Genomic DNA, 21388 nt, shown 5'->3' with positions numbered 1-21388 from the left:
ACTCCCTTCCAATCCCACCATATACACAACATCACCTTCTTTGGATGAAGACCGGCCTTTGGTGTGGTTGGTGGTGGTTCATTTCGCTTGCCCCACCATCTCTTCCATTCCATATTATTGTACAGTATCCACTTTTCATTGCCCCTCACAATTTGTTTTAAAAATGGAACGTTTTTGTTACGTTTAAGTAGAGAATTGCATGCAGAAATACAGTCTAGAAGGTTTTTTTCGCTTAATTTATGTGGACCCCAAACGTCAAAGCGATTCACATAACCAAGCTGGAGCAAATGATTTTCAGCTCTTGATTTGGATATTTTGAGTATGTTGGCTATCTTCCACGTGGTATAACATTGATTGTTCTCAATTAATGTCTTGCTTTGATGGCTATCAACTTCAACTGATCTACCCGACCATGGAGCATCTTCCAGCGAGAAATCTCCAGCACGAAACTTCGCAAACCACTTTTGACACGTTCAATCAGCCACAGCACCATCTCCATAGGCCGCACAAATCTTTTTTTGAGTTTCAGTTGTGTTTTTACCTTTCTTGAAATAATAAAGGATAATATGCCAAAACTGTTGCTTTTTTTTCTTCCATCTTCAATATTAAAATGGCTACACAAAAATTCACCAATTTTGATAAGTTTTTTTTAAAATGCATGCTGATATGACAGCTGTCACAATACAATCTAACAAAATTGTTTCAAATGAAGTTAAAGACAACTAAGTGCTACTAGAGCCATCTTACGGAAAAAAACAAACAAACCTTTTGGCCAACCCAATATAAGGAACTATAACCAAAAAGTGTGCCTAAGGTCAGGTCCATATGTGTAATAAGGCCAAAGTACTGGTCAAAGGAGTGATTATAACAGTCATTTTAACCACTGACCTGGATCACGGAATGACTGGCTGACTGTTTGCAGGACTTGAGTGGACATGCAGGTAAACACAGCATAAATTCCAGTTGACAATGCACACACTTTTGGAACAACAAATAAGTAAATATAACATGGGCTATAAGGCTTCCAAGGTACTAATTTTTCCTTGTTTCCATAGTTTTTCAAACTGGACTTTGGAGTCTTGATTCTAGGACTGCTGCTATATTTCTAAGAGGAGCTCTTCCCAAACCAAAGGCATGACACATTTGTGCTTCTGAGTCATAAAGAGACGGACCTTCAAGAAAGATGGCCTACAGATTCAAAAGTTAAGTATTTAAATGCCTGGCCTAAAAAAAACAAACAAACAAAAATGAAAAAACTAAACAAACTGAATAAAGAATCACATTTGTTCCTTTGTTGTTAAAAATGACTGGTCTATAAAGGTTTCAGTAGATGGGGCCACGCAGTACATAACTGGGACTGAAGACAAAAATTGAAAATTTATAGCTTCCAAAAAGAGAACTAGAATATATAAAGTTGGTGTTATCATTTTGGGGGAGAAACACTGAATAGGTTACGAGAAAAAAAGGAATGAAAGATTTGTTTTATCTTAAGAACCATTTGCCCCACACAGAATCTTTAAAATAGACAACTATACAAAACTTATCTATTGTTCTTATGACATTTAAATAAGTTACACAAAGTGGAAAATGTGGTGTTAGTTATCTTCTTCCTCATCCTCTTTAATTACTGGGGTACCTAAAATGAAAAAGAAAATTATTACTGGTCATTCTCAAGAGATTGTTAAATTCTAAATGAAAATATTTTTCTGTTAACCTGAGGAGTTCTGAGATGCTGAGAAGTGTGCCATAATAAAAATAATATCATAAAATAATCTTTTAAATTTCTAATTATCCAAAAAGCCTCTCAGGAGAATTCCCAAATGGATTAATATAAGTAATTATAAATATTCAGGTCCCCAAATGCAGACTTACAAATAAAAATGCCTATAGGAGCTTCCCTGGTGGCGCAGTGGTTGAGAGTCCGCCTGCCAATGCAGGGGACACGGGTTTGTGCCCCGGTCTGGGAAGATCCCACATGCTGCGGAGCAGCTAGGCCCGTGAGCCATGGCCGCTGAGCCTGCGCGTCCGGAGCCTGTGCTCCACAACGGGAGAGGCCACAACAGTGAGAGGCCTGCGTACCAGAGAAAAAAAAAAAAAAAAAAAAAATGCCTACAAGTACCAGGCAGAAAAATAAGGCCCTATACACACTAAAAACTTTGTATGTTAAACACAAAGAAATATTCATTTTTCACAATAAAATACGCAATCCCAGTATTACCAGAATCTGAATTTTTATGTTACTCCCTCAAATACTAAACATTGGGGATAAATTGGAAAAAAATAAAAAGAACCAAGGCACAGAAAATAAAATATATCTGCAGGCTCTCACTGGCCCAAGAGCCAGCCATTTCTGAGCTCTGGCATTTGAAGCATGCCCACAATCTGACCCTAGTCAACTGTTCAGTCTTAACTCTTCAGCCAGTCACCCTCCACTCCAGATGAACTGATCAACTCATTGTCTCCCAAACTCATCTTGCAGACTACTACCTCTGGACTCCTGGCTAACCAAGCTCCTCCATTTTGGAATGCCCTCTGTAACACCCCTTCCATCTAGGCCCTACTCTTAATTAAGAGCCATCTCCAGTGCCTCTTCCTGTGTGATTCTTCTTTATGGCAACGAGCAGAGTCTTACCCCTCTGTACTCCCCACAGCATCTGTTTGTGGGGGGTAGTGAATGTTTTATTGAAATATACATACAAAGTACACAAAGTATAAGTGTACAGATTGGTAAATGTATACGAAGTGAACACATCTGGTAACCAGCACCCAGATTAGGAAGAGAACATTATCAGAACCCCCAAAACTTCCTCAGGTCCCCTTCCAGTCACTGTCCCCCAACAAAAGTTATATTCTATCCTAATGTCTAACACCATGGATTATTTTGCCTGATTTTGAAACTGATATGAATAGAATGATGTAGCGTGCGCTCTGTGTCTGGCTTCTTTTGCTCAACGTTATGTTTATATGATTCATGTATATTGTGTGAAGCTATAGTTCATTCGTTCTCATTGCTGTTTAATATTCCATTGTACGAATATGTCATAATTTACTTATCCTATTTTTGTTGGGCATTTGGGTTGTTTCCAATTTATAGCTATTAAAATAGTGGTGCAATGAGCATTGTCATACAGGTCTTTTGGTAAACATCCATGCTCTTTTCTCCTGGGTATACAGCTAGGAGAAAAGTTGCTGGGTCATGTGGGATATGTATGTAGAGCTTCTGTAGATAATGCCAGTTTTCCAAGGTTATACCAAGTTACATTACTATCCAGCAGGGTATGAGAGTTTTAGTTGCTCCATGTTCCACTAACATTTGGTATTGTCTGTCTTTTTCATTTTAGCTCTTTAACACCCCTCAGTTTTTCTTACAAGCAACTGAAGAGGAGCAAAAAGAGGCAAGCTAGCAGCTGTGGCCACCTGTGTTCTGGTCCATCTCACTGGTTTAGGATAGACCAGCTGGTTTTTCTAGGGGCTGTTCAGATTGGCCTGAAGTCAATATTTGGTCCAAAAGGCTGTATATAATGTGGCTTGGTCTATTCAGGGTCTATATAAGGGATTCTTTTCCATTCTTAATGGAAGGGTTCACTTCCCGTGCACAATGAGAAAGGAAGACAAATGATTTCAAATGGTTTCTAGAGGTCAAAGTTGAACATAAAAAGGCTGAAGTCCAAGGCTCTAATGTACCCTCTCTTTTGTTCTATTTTATTTTAACTTATGAAATATTCACTCATATAGATACAATATAAATAAAGAGTAACAAAACCAATTATTGTATACCCACCACCCAATTTAGGAAACAGAACATCACCAGTATCTAAGAAACCTGTTTGCCTCTTCCTGTTTGTTCCTGTACCTCCCACAAGAGGCAGTCTAGTGTCTTTGTTATTTTACTGCTAGGTATGTAGCCAGAGGGAAAAAAAGGAACATTCTGCATGATTCCATTTATATAAAACTCTATAAAATACAAACTAATCTATAGGGACAGAAAGCAGATCAGTGATTGCCTTGGGAGGGATGGTGGTGAGCAGCAGGAGGGAGGGATTACAAAGAGGCAAAAGGAAATTTTGGGGGGTGATATATATGTTCATTATCTTTTCCCCCCAACTTTATTGAGATATGATTGATATATAACATTGTGTAGGTTTAAGGTAAAAATGGCCTAGCTTCCTCATAGGACCACTGGAAGGAGGAAAGACCCAGGGAGGTCTGTGACTCTTCTATTATTTCTGGTTTTCAGATGACAAAAGAACAAAGTTTGGTGAGATGAATTAACCAGCCCGATGACAAAAAAGCTAGAACTGGGACTTGAACCCAGTCAGTCAGGGATCTCTCCTGACATTTTCACCTACCTTAGGTATTGAGAAACTAAAATTAGGGGGGAGAGGGAGAGAAAACATTACAATTTTGATCCAATTGTGAAAAAGCAACTCCTTACTATTTATGTCTAATTATTTTGCAAAATAATACGTTTGGGACCTGAGAATAAACCCAGCTTTCTTATAAGCTTTTGGTTTAGGGATGGTCTTACGCCAGTCTAAATATTCTAGAAGTCTTTCATCTCACTCTGGCCCAAACTGGGACCACAAAATTTCCTACGGACAGAAATGGCCTTGGAGACCAGAGATAACCTATCATTTTCTTTAGTTTTGCTCCTTTTCATGATTCTGTGCTACAAATTCAATTCTTACACCCAGAAAACATTTCCAAGCTGGCCCAGAGTCACTCACCATCTAGCTTTTTCAGTTTGGGTACTCTCTTGGTTGCCTCGTCAATCCAGTTCCCTTCAGCAGAATGTTTCTCTTCCAAGGGATTGCCTACAAACACCAGGTCTTCTAGGCATGGTAGTTCTGCCAGCTTCACAAATTCACCTACAAGTACAAAGAATACATTCCATATTAAAATGGCAAGTTTTACTCTTATGATTTTGAAGGGTGAATCCCATTATCACTAGCCCTCAGTTTGTGACTATTCAGAACAATTCATTGTTTAAGATTTTGAAGGAAGTAGGGGACATTATACCATATGAAGTCATTCTCTGAAGACATTATGGAAAGGGAGGGAAAGCGAGACGTACCTCTTCTACCTTTATGCTAATCTAAGGATGGCATAAGAAGAGGAAATGAGGTTCAGAATCAACAAATCACTCTCCAGTGACAGGTCTTCTCTATACTGTACTACATCAGTATCAGCTAAACTACACTGCCTTTGTCTCGACCCATTCCCTCATCTCTAAATTCTTAAAGCAACTCATTCAAGCCTCTGTTGTAGAACTTATCACACAGTTTTCTAATTATTAACTCATAAACCAATCTTTCCCACTAAGCTGTGAACTCCTTGAGGGCAGGGATAATGTCCTATTCAACTATGTATCTCAACAGCCTGGCATAGTTCATGGCACACAATAGGGCTTTAAAATGCTAAATGGATAATGTACAATAAAAAAGAAAAGCAATATATATGTTAAATAAGTCTTCCACCCAAGAATTATTAAACCGATTCCTTTTGGCCTTTGGACAATAGTTTAATTTTTTTCATGATTAATAGGACCAGGACCTATTCAATTATAATCATTCTAAGTAAATATTTAAATGTAAATTTCAAGTGTTTAGATGAAATATAGGAACTCCTATAGCTATTTCCCTCTGCTTAGAAAGAAATGTCCCCATTTCGTATCTTGTTCCCTATAGGGCTATTTTCTATAAACATGAGGTAGAAGGTTAGCAAAGAGCCTGCCTCACTTACCCCAGTCTTTCACCAGGTTATTAGACATGTAAAGAATCTTCAATTTCTTCATTACATGGATCCCTTTCAACTTCTCAATAAAATTGTAGGAGATCCACAGTTCTTCTAATGTGTCCCCTACTGCTTCCTGAAAAAGAAAGCAATTTGATTTACATACTTATTTTTAAGCTTTTCTTTCTGTCCCCTTCCTCATAAACATAAAGACAATGGCCTTCAGAGAGAACTGAGACCAACCTGTCCACTGGCAGCAGAGCTGAAGGCTGTGTGGGAGTTTTTTCTCATTAAGAAAGCCAACTAGAGGGCTCCCCTGCTGGCACAGTGGTTGAGAGTCCACCTGCCGATGCAGGGGACACGGGTTCGTGCCCCGGTCTGGGAAGATCCCACATGCCGCGGAGCGGCTGGGCCCGTGAGCCATGGCCGTTGAGCCTGCGCGTCCGGAGCCTGTGCTCCGCAACGGGAGAGGCCACAACAGTGAGAGGCCCACATACCGCAAAAAAAAAAAAAGTATGGTTGAAAATTATTTTAAAAACTTAAATAAAATCCTCTGATCAAAAACCTCAAATGGCTTTGCAAGCCACTTAGAAAAAAATCTAAAATCTTACCAAGTCCTATAAGGATGGTTCTTGGCTCCCTCTCCAACCTCACTGAGGACAATTCTCCCTCATTCAACTCTTGCTCTTACTCAAGCATACCAAGGAGCTTCAGTTTCAAGACATCTGCACTTGCTGTCCCTCGCCAGTCTGGAGCACTGGTCCCTTGGTCAGCTCTAGAGCTTACATTCTCACTTTTAGAGAGGACTTCCCATCAATCTATGTTCTCTTATATGCCTCATTTTTGTTTTTGTTTTTTTTAAATCAATAATTATATTTTATTCCGCGATCACCATAAAATCCATATAAATGCTACAAAGATAGAGATGGCATGTTAACCACATAGGAAGATAACATAAATTTGGAAAAATATATAAATTAGGAAGATATAAAATTAGAATTTAAAATTTTCTGGCCAGGCAGAAACTTGAGATAATTTTTAACAGTAAAATTTAATGGAAATAATTATCTATTTGGAATATATATGCCTTGTTTTTCTTCATTGCATTCATCACCACCTGATGTATTATTATACAGTTATTTTCTAGTCTGTCTCCCTCCACTATAATTTAAATTCAATGAGAGCAAGGACTTTATTTTATATCCTGCTGTATCTCTAGTGCCTAGAACAGTGCCTGGCTAAAAGTAGGCATTCAGGAAATATATTGAATGAATTTGCTGAATGAATGAATGACATGGAAAAAATGATCTTTATATACTAAGTAAAAAAAAGAGATGCAAGACAATATATATGGTATGATTTCATTCTCTACATACCCACCAAAGAATAGGAAAAAAAGTCAATCAAAATGTTAGCAGTGGTTTATAGGTAATTTTTATATTTGCTTTTCTATTTTGTAAAGTTTCTGCAACAGACAAGTATTATTTGCATACTCAAGAAAAAGAGTGTATGCTTTTAAGTAATAAATAACAACCTACCAGTCCATTTAAGTTCTTTATGTTGTTTCTTCCTAAAGACAATATTCTCAAGTTTTCTGTAGAGGAAAGAAAACAATTTTGGTTTATTAGAATCATATCACACAATTGTTATAAATCTAATGTAATAAAGCTTTAATACATTTATATAGGGACTTCTCTGGTGGCGCAGTGGTTAAGAATCCGCCAGCCAATGCAGGGGACACGGGTTCAAGCCCTGGTCCAGGAAGATCCCACATGCCACAAAGCAACTAAGCCCATGTGCCACAACTACTGAGCCTGCACTCTAGAGACCTTAAGCCACAACTACTGAGCCTGCGTGCCACAACTACTGAAGTCTTGTGCCTAGAGTTCGTGCTCCGCAGCAAGAGAAGCCGCTGCAATGAGAAGCCCACGCATCGCAACGAAAAGTAGCCCCCGCTCGCTGCAACTAGAGAAAGCCCGTGTGCAGAAACGAAGACCCAATGCAGCCAAAAATTTTTTAAATAATAATAATTTTTTTAAATTAAAAAATACATTTATATAATAAATAAGCTTATATAATAAAAAAGGCCGTATTAATAAAAAATGGTAATCAAGTAAGAAATAACATAGACATATCACTAAGGTAAACACTACAACTACAATTGCACATCATGCCAATGTTAAATTTTAAATGGTTAGCTATTTGAAATGCATGGTTTTAATACTACAAGGATAAAATAAGAGTAAAGAAGATTTGAACTTTAAATTTGGGAGCATATATATTTCAAATCTCTTATAATATGAGGACTTACACTAGAAAATAGAAAACATATTCATGTTTGGTCCACCTTGCTCCACAAAGGATTAGAAGTGAAATCAAATGAATCAGTATTTTTAAAACCTTTTGCTTTCATTTTTTAAAATAATTAGATTGTGATTGGTTAAAAAATGTCTATTTGTATTTTTTAAAAGAATGTTTCTATTTTTATATCTATAGGCTATTTCTGGAAGAGAAAAGTAGAAACAGTGGTTGGTTTGGGGGAGGAACTGAAAGTCAGTCTATGGTCAGAGGAAGATATTTTTCTTTTTATTTATTTATTTATTTATTAAATATTTATTCATTTAATTTTGGCTGCAACGGGTCTTCGTTGCAGCATGCGGGATCTTCATTGCGGCATGAGGGATCTTTAGTTGAGGCATGTGGGCTTCTTAGTTGTGGCATGCGGACTCTTAGTGCTGCATGCAAACTCTTAATTGCAGCATGCATGCGGGATCTAGTTCCCTGACCAGGGATCGAACCCAGGCCCCCTGTATTGGGAGCGTGCAGTCTTACCCACTGGACCACCAGGGAAGTCCCTGGAGGAAGACATTTTTAACTGCACCCTCTTCTGAACTATTTGCATAAAACCATGTACATACATTATTTTTCAAAATTAAAATAAAAGATTTCTAGTAAAACACAGGAAACCTCACTTCTGTCCTAAAAAACTACTGTGATTACTTATGCATAAGTTATACATTTAATTTTCACAACTTAAACTTCTATAACTATGCTGTCCAGTATGGTAGTTACTAACCACATGTGGCTATTTAATTTAATTAAAATTAAATACGATAAAAAATTCAGTTTCTCCATCACATTATCACATTTCAAGAGCTTAATAGCTACATATGGCTAGTGGCAACTGTATTGGTACAGTGCAGATAATTCTATTGGATGGCACTGTTCTATAACATCCATAAATCAATGGTTAAGAGCACAAATCCATAACTGAGTTCCAATCCTAACTCTCTAGGGAAGTAACCAAACCTCTTAGAATCTCAGTTTTCTCATATGTAAAATGAGGAAGTATAGGATCTACCTTATAAGAGTATAAGGATTAAATGAGATAATTGTCTAAAATATTCAGTACAAGGCCTAATCCATGGTAAGTACAAATAAATGATGTATGTGTGTGTGTATCAGGCATATATAGTGAGAGAGGAGTCAAGAAATTACCAAGGAGTTTGGCCTGAGCAACCAGAATAATGCAGTTGTCACTATCTGAGACAGACACACAAGAAGTTGGGTTAACTAGGGCTGGGGAAGTACATCAGGACTCAGTATTGGACATGTTAAGTATGAGATGCCCAGTAGACATCCAATGGAAATGTCAGGCAACTGAATGTGTGAATCTGGAGTTCAGAGGAGATGTATGGACTAGAGATATAAATTTCGGAGCCATCAGCATGTAGATGGTAAAGCCATGATCTGGATGAGATAATCTAGGGAGTAGGTGAAGACAGAAAAGAGAAGAGATCCAAGAACTGAGTCCCCAGATACTCCAACATTTAAAATTTGAGGACATGAGACTGGGAAGAAGTAGCCAAAAAGGCAGGAGAAAATCAGAAGGGTACACTGTCCTAGAAATCCAATATTGAAATTGCTTCAAAGAGAAAAGAAATCATCCATGTCAAAATACACTTAGGTCAACTAAGATAAGAACTGATCTCAGAAATTAGAGATAACAGATATATACAAATCTTTTAAAGATAGTATCTAACTTAAATATATACAACTCCTTTTTTAAAAAATGCACATGAAAATGGCAATGAAAGGCTAAAGAGATCTTTTTGCTGTACGGGGAAGTAAATTATGATATCAAACTTAATAGATTAACTCTTCTAACATTACAGAATTATGTATTTTCCATATTTTATATGTTGCATAAGTAGAGAGCACCACTAGAAGGAAAACACTGTTTTTTTCTTCTTAGGTCCTGACGAAATCAAAACAATACCTTAAAGTTTTATGTTTATTTATTTAGTAAACTGAAGGAGTATACTTTTTTACCAAGAAACTTTACTTTCTAATCTTTAATATGAGAGTATTAGTATTCACATTGTACAGCTTTTTAGTCACAGTTTTGAACATAGTAATGTCATACAGTTTTCTAGTCACAGTTTTGAAACAATATATATTGCTGTTAGGGTTATTGTGCCTTATAACCCCGCTGTTAAATAGGAATACCTACTTATTTCAGATCCTCTTATCACAGCGTAGTAGGTAAGACTATAGTGCTCATGAAAGGAAAGGGGTGGGAGGCAAGCTAGCGTCATAGGTTCAATCTTTTGCATGAATCAGTTGGCTTCATAGTCACAGACAAAATGTATTCTCTCCATAGACTGCAGAAATACCATTTGTTATAAGCAGAACTAAAATGAGATGCATCAAATATAGCAAATACATGGTACAAATGCCTATTCTCTCTCATTCCATGCCTACATCAGACATCAATAATTGATCAAGGTACTCTTTTCCACTGAATTTTTGGAACTCTTCTTCATATGACTTTCCTGAGTGTCACTACCAATTGACCAAAGAGAATATGAGTTCAAACCCATTACCAGCCTTATATAGGTTTTTCATATTTTCATTTTCATATTGTCACAGTCATGTTTTTATGAAAGAAAAGCATGTTATTCATACTGATAAATAATGTTATTCATTTAGTCTCCTTTAAGCAAGTTATTTCAAATACAGACAAAGAATAGGGAATGAAATGAAACATAAATTGTTTAATGAGTCAGTGAAAAATGGAATAGACTGAATCATCTTATACACAACTCTAAAAGTAAACACTTCCTCTCCAGCACTATATAAATACTCAGTACAACTTTGAGTACAGTACTGGGGGGGGATGGAGATTTGGAACAGAAGATAGATTAATAAGATGTGATGTTTGCCCTAAAGGAACTCATTATCTGAAGAGACAGAACATATTCCTCACTAACTATAATAACAGCTAATATTTCTTGAGCATTTATATGCACTAGGCACTGTTCTAAGAACTTTATACACACTACTCATTTAATCTTTACAATAACTATATGAAGTAATTATTATTATAATCTAAGGTAGACTGTTATGAATGTTCCCAAGAAAGAGTAATTGTTATGATGATGGAGATTAAAGAAGTCTTTAGGGGTCTCCCTCTAAATGACATTTAAACTTGGCATTCTTAATCTTAATTTGGTTTCTTGTAGGGTTTTCCTGCTAGAGGAAGGGGCTGTTCTCAATGAAAAGCACTGCATTAACAAGTGCACAAAGTCATAAAAAAAGAATTATATGTTTGGGTGTGAAGAGGATGTCACAAGCTTTTAGGTGACCCTGAATGCAACCTTAAGGCATCTGGTCTTTACTAGGCAAAGGGGAGGCATTAAAGATCTCTGATCTGGAGGAATGATAATGAGAACAATATTTTTCAAAAGAAAACTCTGGTGTCAGTGCTGAAGGTCAATAGAAGAACAGAAAGATGGGAGACAAGGAGATCAATTGGGAGGCTATAACAGAAGTTGTAAGGCAGTATTTTTTCAAACTGTGGGTCATGTGAAATCAACTTAGTGGGTTGTGACAAGCATTTAAAAAACAATGAAATCATGCTAAAAAAATTTATACTGGAACCTATGCTATAAGGGTAAATATTGTTTTACAAATTTTAATCCCGTTCATATGCATATGCTATATTTGATATGTGTATTCATAAGAATATATATATACTGAGTCATAAATTCAAAGGTATTTCTTACTGTGGGAAGTGGTAAAAAAAATTTGAAAAATATGACCTAAGGGGGAGATGATGAGGGTCTAAATTAAAGCTGTAGCTCCTGGAAATGGAAAAGCAACAAATTACTTGAGAGCTCTTTCAAAGAATAGAGTTAACAGGACTTACTGATGAACTTGCATGTAGGGCTTGAGGGAAGTAAAGGGAAATATAATATGCTAAATAATGGCTCACCAAAAGATACCTATATCCTAATCCCTGGAACCTGTGAATGTTACTATATATGGGGAAAAGTACTTTGCAGATATGATTAAGTTAGGGATCTTAAGATGGGGAGAGTAGCTTTCATTACCCAGGTGTTCCTTAAATGCAATCACATGTATCCTCATAAGAGGGTGAAAGAGAAAGATATGACAGAGACAAAAGAGGAGAAGGCAATAGGACGACAGAGGCAGATATTGGACTGACGCAGTCACAAGCCAAGGAATCTGGCAGCCATCAGAATCTAGAAAAGGTAAGGAAAAGATTCTCCCCTGAAGCCTCTAGAGAAGGTGTGGCCCTCTTGATTTTGGCCCAGTGAAACTGATTTCAGACTTCTGGCCTCTAGAACAATGAGGGAATACATTTCTGCAGTTTTAAGCCACCAAGTTTCTGCAGCCACAGGCAACTAGCACAAGTAGCCTTGGCAACTGGGAAGGTGTCGATGTCATTAACAAAGACAAGGAGCACAGGAAAAACAGGGATGGTGAAGAATAAAATTTTAAATATCATAAGTATGAAACACAAGATAAATCTGAACAAAAAAATATAAAACACCTGATTTTCTATTTAAGCTATTTCAATTCTAACACTACAAAAACTTTATAATGTCTTTAAGCTGTTCCGGTTTCATGTTATCTCTACTTTTCTTTGGATAATTAAATAAGATACATGGTTTATATATTCTTTCTGACATCTGACAATTACTGGGGTTAAAACAGGTGCCAGCTTCTAGGATTATGTAGTGCCTCTGGAATGTTTATTCCAAATAACTACAAAATCCAAGAACCATCTGTTACTGTGGATCACTTACTTAAGCCATTCAGGTTTGCAATTTTTTCAATGCAGTTTGTAGACAGTGAAAGCTTCCTAAAAAAAAAAAAAAAAAAAAAGGAACACTTGAATTAATAAGAAAAAAATGTTAATGGTATATCAGAAATTATTCTTCAACTGTCCACAGAAGATGATATTTAAGTCACATTTCCTTTTACACTGAATCCTTTTTTCCCTCTCAGACGTGACATGTATTCCTTCATTTTGAAATCTTCATACTTTTTCCCTGATTACAAAAGTTAATATACACTATTGTATAAAATCAAAAAAACCTTTTTGAGGGTAATTTGGTGTTATCTATTAAATTTTTAAATGCATGTATTCTTTGACCCAGTAATTCATTTCTAGGAATATGTCCTATTGAAATACTAATACAAATGCCAAAAAATATATGAATTAGATTATTTACTGTATTATAGTAATAGCAAAAAAGTGGGAAAAAATTTATAAATACCCATCAGCTGAGGAATACAGAAAATGAAATACTATTTGCCAGTAAAGCAAACAAGATTGGGCTATACATACCAACTTGGGAAAATGTCCATGATATGTGTATAATAAAAAGTTATGTAATCCTAACCACCCCACACATTCCCCCAGAGATAATGACTTTTAATAGTTCGTATATATTTTTCTAGATTTTTTTCCTGTACATACTTTAATGTATAAAAACAAATTTTTAAAGGGAGCATAATTACACATTATTAATCTTCCTTTCTTGACAAAAATGTTTAATATCTTAGTAAATATCATGCAAAGAATATAATAAAAGTTAATTTTATTGAACACTTAATGTGTGCCTAGTATTCTTCTAAGTATTTTACATGTATTAACTATTTTAACCATCAGAACAATCCTATGAAATAAGTATTATTATCCAAATTTTACAAATGAGGAAACTGAGGCACAAAGATGTTAAGCAATTTGCCTGATATTATACAACCAGAAAGTAGCACAGGCAAATTTAAGATGCAAAAAAACTGACTCTAGAACATAAGATCTTACCCTTCTGATTTGACCTCAAGAGGAATTATTCTTCTTCTTTTTTTTTTTTTTTTTTGCTTGAAACACTAAAAGCAATTACTGTACACTGTAAATTACTGGTCAAATATATGTATTTTCTAGTCATTCCCCATTCTCAAGAACAACCAGTTAAAGTGAAAAATGGACTGGAAAATCTGGGACTATGGTTGGGGAACAATTCTTTAATTTAAGCAACCTGCTCAAATAGTGTCAGCAAAAATATGAACAGGGTGACTCTTTCTAAGCAGTTTCCAAGGTACTTTGGTATGGGGGTACAGAACCTTCTCAAATGCTTGCCTTTGAACTGGCTTTATGATAAAAAGATATTTGACCACTTTGAAATAATGATCTTTGAAATCATGATTTTTGAAGGCAAAAACACATCTAAGGTGGGTTTTTATGTAATACATTGTGTTCTCATCAAAAAGGACAAGTTGCATACAATAACTAAATATGTTTGCTTTTCCCTTTAATTCCAAAGACAGATATTAGTCTAATGCATGAGTTCACAAATATGCATCTAAGAGTCATTCAGATTGCTTATTATAAATACAGATACCTAGTTTCATCAGTAGATTCTGTTTCTATAAATTTGGAGTGGGGCTTATCTACTGCACAAGGAGATTCTTATATAGGTAGTCAGGGGACCACAGTTAGAAAAACAAAGGATGAAGAAATCAGAAAGAACCCCAAGTGATTCTGTAACATTCTATGCCGCTGACAAGACGCTGCAGCCTGAGAGCACGGTTACAAGGTGTCATGGTATAATTGCCTCAAATTAGCCACAGAACCCTGCTAAAAAGTGTGTATTTAGAAAATAAGTTAAAAGGAATAAATATAGATCTGATACTTAAAGTCTTGGATAAATAGGATTACAAATAAATGTAACTTGATCCCAATTAGGAAAAAAATTAGAAGGCTCTATATCAAAATGCTGAGACTTCCCTGGCAGTCCAATGGTTAAGACTCTGCGCTTCCATTGCAGGGGGCAGGGGTGAGATCCCTGATCCCTGGTCGGGGAACTAAGATCCCACATGCCCTGCGGTCTGGCCAAAAAGTTAAAAAAATAATAAAATAAAATAAAAACCAAAATGCTAACACTGGTTCTCAAAAGGTGTGCAATTTTGGTTGATATTATTTCCCTTTCTTTGTGCTTTTAACATTTTCTAGGTTTTTTAAAAAAATTATTTTGTGTCCCTTATGACTTTTAAAGAGGGCTCTTTTTTTTTTTTTTTTTTTTTAATTTATTTTTGGCTGCGTTGGGTCTTCGTTGCTGTGTGCGGACTTTCTCTAGTTGTGGTGAGCGCGGGCTACTCTTCATTGCGCTGTGCGGGCTTCTCATTGCAGTGGCTTCTCTTGTTGCGGAGCACAGGCTCTAGGCACGCGGGCTTCAGTAGTTGTGGCTCGTGGGCTCTAGAGCACAGGCTCAGTAGTTGTGGCACATGGGTTTAGTTACTCCACGGCATGTGGGATCTTCCCAGACCAGGGATCAAATCCGTGTCCCCTGCATTGGCAGGCAAATTCTTAACCACTGCGCCACCAGGGAAGCCCTTCTAGGTGCTTTACAATGTATTTTCATAGTTTGAAAAGTTTTGCTTTTTTTTTTTTTTTTTTTTGTGGTACGGGCCTCTCACTGTTGTGGCCTCTCCCGTTGCGAAGCACAGGCTCCAGACGCGCAGGCTCAGTGGCCATGGCTCATGGGCCCAGCCGCTCTGCGGTATGTGGGATCTTCCTGGACCGGGGCACGAACCCCCGTCCCCTGCATCGGCAGGCGGACTCTCAACCACTGCGCCACCAGGGAAGCCCTGAAAAGTATTTTTTAAAGCAGTATCTCTATGCCTCTGAGTAAGTATAGTATCGACTTTGGTGGATAATCTTACAAGAGAAAGTACTAGACTCTATGACAGAGAAATAGTTTAATTGTGTTATTTAGCTTCTCCTAAGAGACAAGGAAATTTCTATTCTCCAAGCATATTGTAAAAATTATACTGTAAAAAAATACAGGGGCTTCCCTGGTGGCGCAGTGGTTGAGAGTCCGCCTGCTGATGCAGGGGACACAGGTTCGTGCCCCAGTCCGGGAAGATCCCACATGCCGCGGAGCGGCTGAGCCCGTGAGCCATGGCCACTGAGCCTGCGCGTCCGGAGCCTGTGCTCCGCAACGGCAGAGGCCACAGCAGTGAGAGGCCCGTGTACAGCAAAAAAAAAAAAAAAAATACAGTACAGGATTATTCAGGATTACTCTATTAATAATCCTAGAAACCAATAATCTTTTATGTTTGGGTTTGCCAAAGTGAGAATCAGAAAAAGAAAGAAAGAAGGGAGGGAGGGAGGAAAGAAGGAAGGAAGGAAGGAAGGAAGGAAAGAAGGGAAATGAAGATCAAGAAAATAAATATATTTTTCTAGTTTGTGTATTTAGAAAAGGAAGTGAAACTTAACAGCAATACTAGAAAAGACGAAAAAAGACAAGAGAACTTACTCGCAATTAAAAAGTGTGGACAAGGACGCATCCATCTTCTCTATAGGGGGAATCTGGGCATACAGCTTTATCTCTCTGGCTTCTGATGGCTTCTGACTGGTTTTCTCTTCCTATGTTAAAAATTAATTTGGAAGAAAATAATCCAAATGTGGAACTAAAAAAGGCCAAAATTTCTCAAGGCTTTTCAATGTTTATTTCAAAACAATTATTAAAATTCAATAATTCTGTACATTCCTGACAGTTCACTTATTGACAACATTTACTTACTGAACCTGATAACTAGCCTTATACATGGCTGATTCAGATAATTCACTGTTAGGTCTCAACCAAATGGAAAAAAGGCGGAAAAAAATAACTTTTATTTCCGTAATTTAAAAAATCATTTTAGAGCCTATCAGTTAATAAACAAAAACATTTTCCTGGGAAGAATTCCTTGTCCCTAAACAAACTTTTCCTAAGTATCAGATTCAGACCTATAAGATCAACTCTTTCTGTCATCTCATCTTTCTGTTCCTATATACAATTTAGTCAGAGCTAGAACCACCAAATACCGAGAATTTGGGAAGATTTTCTCTTTATGACAAAGCTGAAGTCAAATTTATTTGCTCTACAATAATTTACTACTAAATTCTACCTTAGAGTTTAATTTCAGTACTAAGTACGCAGTTTAAATTTTAATTACCAGGATATGCTGCCTAATAATAGTTTCTAAGTACCTCAATACTTAGAGTTAGCTCTATCTCTCCAACAAAACAAGAAGATCCTACAGCTCAGGGACCATTTTCTTGCTTTCCTATATTTTCTATAACCTGATATTAGACACAAAAGAAGCTTATTTTTAAAAAGTCAAATCATAACACATCAATAACAGAAAATATATAATCAGTTGAAAGAGATCTAATACACAATCACTCAGTATTTTTTTTGTGCCATACTTTATAGGTTAGGAGATGGGAGACTGACACCAAGTAGATCCTTAATAAATGTTGGGTTAAATGAGTGCAAGAATGAGCATGATGTCTTCAAATAATCTTAAAGTCAAAGATTTATGGCCATAATGTAATCTAGAAATAGAACCTACAAACCAAAGCAAAAAACCAACCACTTGTTATCATAAATAAATAAAATAAAATCCTAAAATCTGATTGAAGGAAATCAAATCTAATACTAAGCCTACTCCACACTTTTTTATTAAACAAAACAGATCTTTCACTAACTAAGCAGAAAATTTTTTAATGTAATTAGAGTACAAAGAAGTTTATAAGCACTAAAACAAAAATTCAAATATTTCATTATCCTACCCATTTTGTCTATTTTCCCTAGACACCAAGTTTCTTGAAAGAGTTTTTATTTAAAGCCCAGCTACAAAAGCAAAAGATACATTATTATACAAAAAAACAAGTGATAACATAGTCAAATATGATATCACTGGGCATAGAAATTGAGGAGCCACCTCTATACTCTATGGAAATTTGATCTATAATGCTGAAATACAACTGTTCAAACTTTATAGAATGTTATATTCAAAATATTTGTTTATATTTAATGCATTTTTTACAATACAGTTTCCTCTCTAATATTACTATATGCTTTTTAAAAATGTATTTTGTGTTATGTATTGTATATTTTTTCCAGATATAATGATATATAGCACTGAATAAGTTTAATATATACAGCATAACAATCTGACTCACAAAATCATGAAATGATTACCACAATAAGTTTAGTGAACATTCATCATCTCATACAGATACAAAATAAAAGAAAAAGAAAAAAATTTTTCCTTGTGATGAGAACTCAGGATTTACTCTCTTAACTTTCATATATAACATACAGCAGTGTTAATTATATTAATCATGTCGTACATTACATCCCTAGTACTTATTTACCGTGTAACTGGAAGCTTGTACCTATTGACCATCTTCATCCAATTCCCCCTACCCCTACTCCTTGGCTCTGGTTACCACAAATCTGATGCCTTTTTCTATGAATTTGTTTGTTTGTTGAAATATAATTGACCTATAATACTATGTTAATTCCCACTGTACAACATAGTGATTCAATATTTCTATACATTACAAAATGATCACTATTTTTTACAGATTTATTGAGATATAACATTGTTTATGTTTAAGGTATACCCTGTGATGCTTTGATACATGTATACATTGCAAAATGATTACCAGAAGAAGGTTAGTTAACACATCCAGCACCACATATAATTATTTTTTGGTGTGCTGAGAACATTTACGATCTACTCTCCAGACTTCCCTGGTGGCGCAGTGGTTAAGAATCTACCTGTCAATGCAGGGGACACGGGTCCGAGCCCTGGTCCAGGAAGATCCCATATGCCGTGGAGCAACTAAGCCCGTGCGCCACAACTACTTAGCCTGTGCTCTAGAGCCCACAAGCCACAACTACTGAGCCCACGTGCCACAACTACTGAAGCCCACGCGGCTAGAGCCCGTGCTCCACAGCAAGAGAAGCCACCACAATGAGAAACCCGCGCACCACAATGAAGAGTAGTCCCCGCTGGCTGCAACTAGAGAAAGCTGGCGTGCAGCAACAAAGACCCGACTCAGCCAAAAATAAATAAATAAATAAATTTATTTTTTTAAAAAATCTACTCTCTTAGCAAATTTCAAGTACATAATACAGTATTATTAAATATTCTGTACATTAGATCCCCAGAACTTATTGATCTTATAACTGGAAGTTTATACCCTTTGACCAACTTCTCCCCATTTCCTCCACTCAACTCTGGCCATCACCATTCTAATCTGTTTCTATGAGTTCGGCTTTTTTAGATTCCACATGTAAGTGAGATCATACAGTATTTGTCTTTAGCTACCTGACTTATGTCATTTAGCATAACGCACTCAAGGTCCTTCCACGTTGTTGCAAATGGCAGGATTTCCTTCTTTTTATGGCTGAATAATATTCCATTGTATACAAATATACATTTTCTTCATCCATTCATCCATTGATAGGCATTTAGGTTGTTTTCATATCTTGGCTATTGTGAATAACGCTGCAATGAACATGGGGATACACGTATCTCTTTGAGATAGTGATTTCATTTCCTTCAGATATATATGCAGAAGTGGGATTGCTGGATCACATGGTAGATCTACTTTTAATTTTTGAGGAACCTCCATAGTATTTACCATAGCACGGTACCAATTTACATTTACATCCCCACCAAAGTGCAAAAGAGTTTCTTTTCTCCGCATCCTCACCAACACTTTTCTCCCGTATTTTTGATGATAGCCATTTTAACAGGTGTGAGGTGATATCTCACTGCAGTTTTGATTTGCATTTCCCTGATGATCAGTGATGTTAAGCATCATTTTAGTATTTTTATTCAATGTTTTTTCAGTTGTCTATGCATGATTTTCGTTTGTCCACATTGACTGTCCCTGTTCTAACCTCCAAGAGGCTAAAACCATCATTTGTCTAAAACCTAGATAATCCACAACACATATCAATCTATCACCTGAAAATGACATGTAGTTTAATGATGATAAAGTTGAAAAAGAAAATGTACTGTAACAGAGATTCCAGCCATTACAGTAACAGATGAATCAGCTTTTCCATATTTAAATTTTCCAATGGTCAGATTTTTTAATTGAAATTTTTATTGAGACACTTGAAAATTTATGTGCAGTTATAAAAAATAGTACAGAGAGATCCCTTATACACTTTGCCCAGTTTCCCCCAATGGTAACAGTTTTCAAAACTATAGTATAATATCACAACCAGGATATTGATATTGATGCAATCCACTGATTTTAATCAGATTTTCCCAATTTTATTTGTACTCATTTGTACATACGAGTGTGAATGTGTTTGCACGTGTGTATTAAGTTCTATACAATTTTATCACATGTGTAGGCTCATGTATCCACTAACACCGTCAAGATAGCTAAACAGTTCCAATACCACAAAGATCCCTTGTATTGAATGGTCATATTTAAATAATTATCCAAAAATTCTCCTTATGTGGTTTCTAGAAGAAGTAAAAACTCATAACTCACCCATCTGGCTAGGGCTTCTTTGATTGTTGTTGCTTTTGCCTTAAAAAGAGAAGAAAAAACAAAGCTGTCTTTATTGGTATGATTTGTTGACTCAATTTTCATGCAATAATTATTAGCCCTGGCATCTACCGTTAAAAAGATTAACTTCTTTTTTTGAGACTTTATATGCAAAAAGAGTGTTTTAATTTCCTGAAATCAGAAATACTCATTTAAATACCTCTCAGAGAAATTAAGGAAATCGTGATGTAATGTCAGATACTTCACTCCCACTTGGTTTACAGAAAACATATAGCTTTCAACACTGATATTAAAATATATCTTATTTCATTGATTCTAAGATTTATATCTTCTTTTATATTTTAATATCTTTGAAATTTGGATACATTTTACAACCAGGAACAATTTATAATTGCTGCAGCCAGGTAGCACTGATGAAGTTTTAGAAAAATATTAACCATCTTGGACTTCCTTAGTAGTGCAGTGGTTAAGAATCCGCCTGCCAGTGCAAGGGACACAGGTTTGAGCCCTGCTCTGGGAAGATCCCACATGCCGCGGAGCAACTAAGCCCGTGTGCCACAACTACTGATCCTGCGCTCTAAAACCCGCGAGCCACAACTACTGAAGCCCACGCACCTAGAGCCCATGCTCCACAACAAGGGAAGCCACTGCAATGAAAAGCCCGCGTACCGCAATGAAGAGTAGCCCCTGCTCGCCGCAACTAGAGAAAGCCCGCACACAGCAATGAAGACCCAACGCAGCCAAAAATAAATAAATTAATAAATTTAAAAAAATTAACCTTCTTATTTAATATACATACGATATGCATTTTTATGTTTATCAAAGGATAACATATGATAAAAATCTATATGCCTAAATACATTTAAAATAACTCTGTTAATAAGTACAAAATAAAAATTCTAAGTGATAGGAAATTATGCCATAGTTTAATTCTAACTTCTTATTTTTCTTTCTTAGTAGAACAAA

General features: G+C 36.2%; 1 protein-coding gene across 1 annotated transcript; it reads right to left on the bottom strand.

Moving 5' to 3' along the window:
* Nucleotides 1-1595: 1595 nt before the first annotated feature.
* DNAL1 (dynein axonemal light chain 1) lies at nt 1596-20437 on the bottom strand (the record flags this gene model as incomplete). The annotated part of the gene is made up of 7 exons (XM_079699834.1): nt 20405-20437; nt 16368-16477; nt 12849-12904; nt 7272-7327; nt 5743-5869; nt 4728-4868; nt 1596-1636 (listed from the first exon to the last, which is right to left on the bottom strand). The coding sequence occupies exons 2-7, from the start codon at nt 16400-16402 to the stop codon at nt 1596-1598; spliced, it is 456 nt and encodes a 151-aa protein (XP_079555960.1). The 5' UTR covers nt 16403-16477; nt 20405-20437.
* Nucleotides 20438-21388: the final 951 nt, after the last annotated feature.

This window comes from Hyperoodon ampullatus (genome assembly GCF_949752795.1).
Source record: "Hyperoodon ampullatus genome assembly, chromosome: 3".
Classification (NCBI taxonomy): Eukaryota; Metazoa; Chordata; class Mammalia; order Artiodactyla; family Ziphiidae; genus Hyperoodon; species Hyperoodon ampullatus.
The sequence above is the reverse complement of the archived record's forward strand: the minus strand, read 5'-3'. Positions and strand labels throughout refer to the sequence as shown.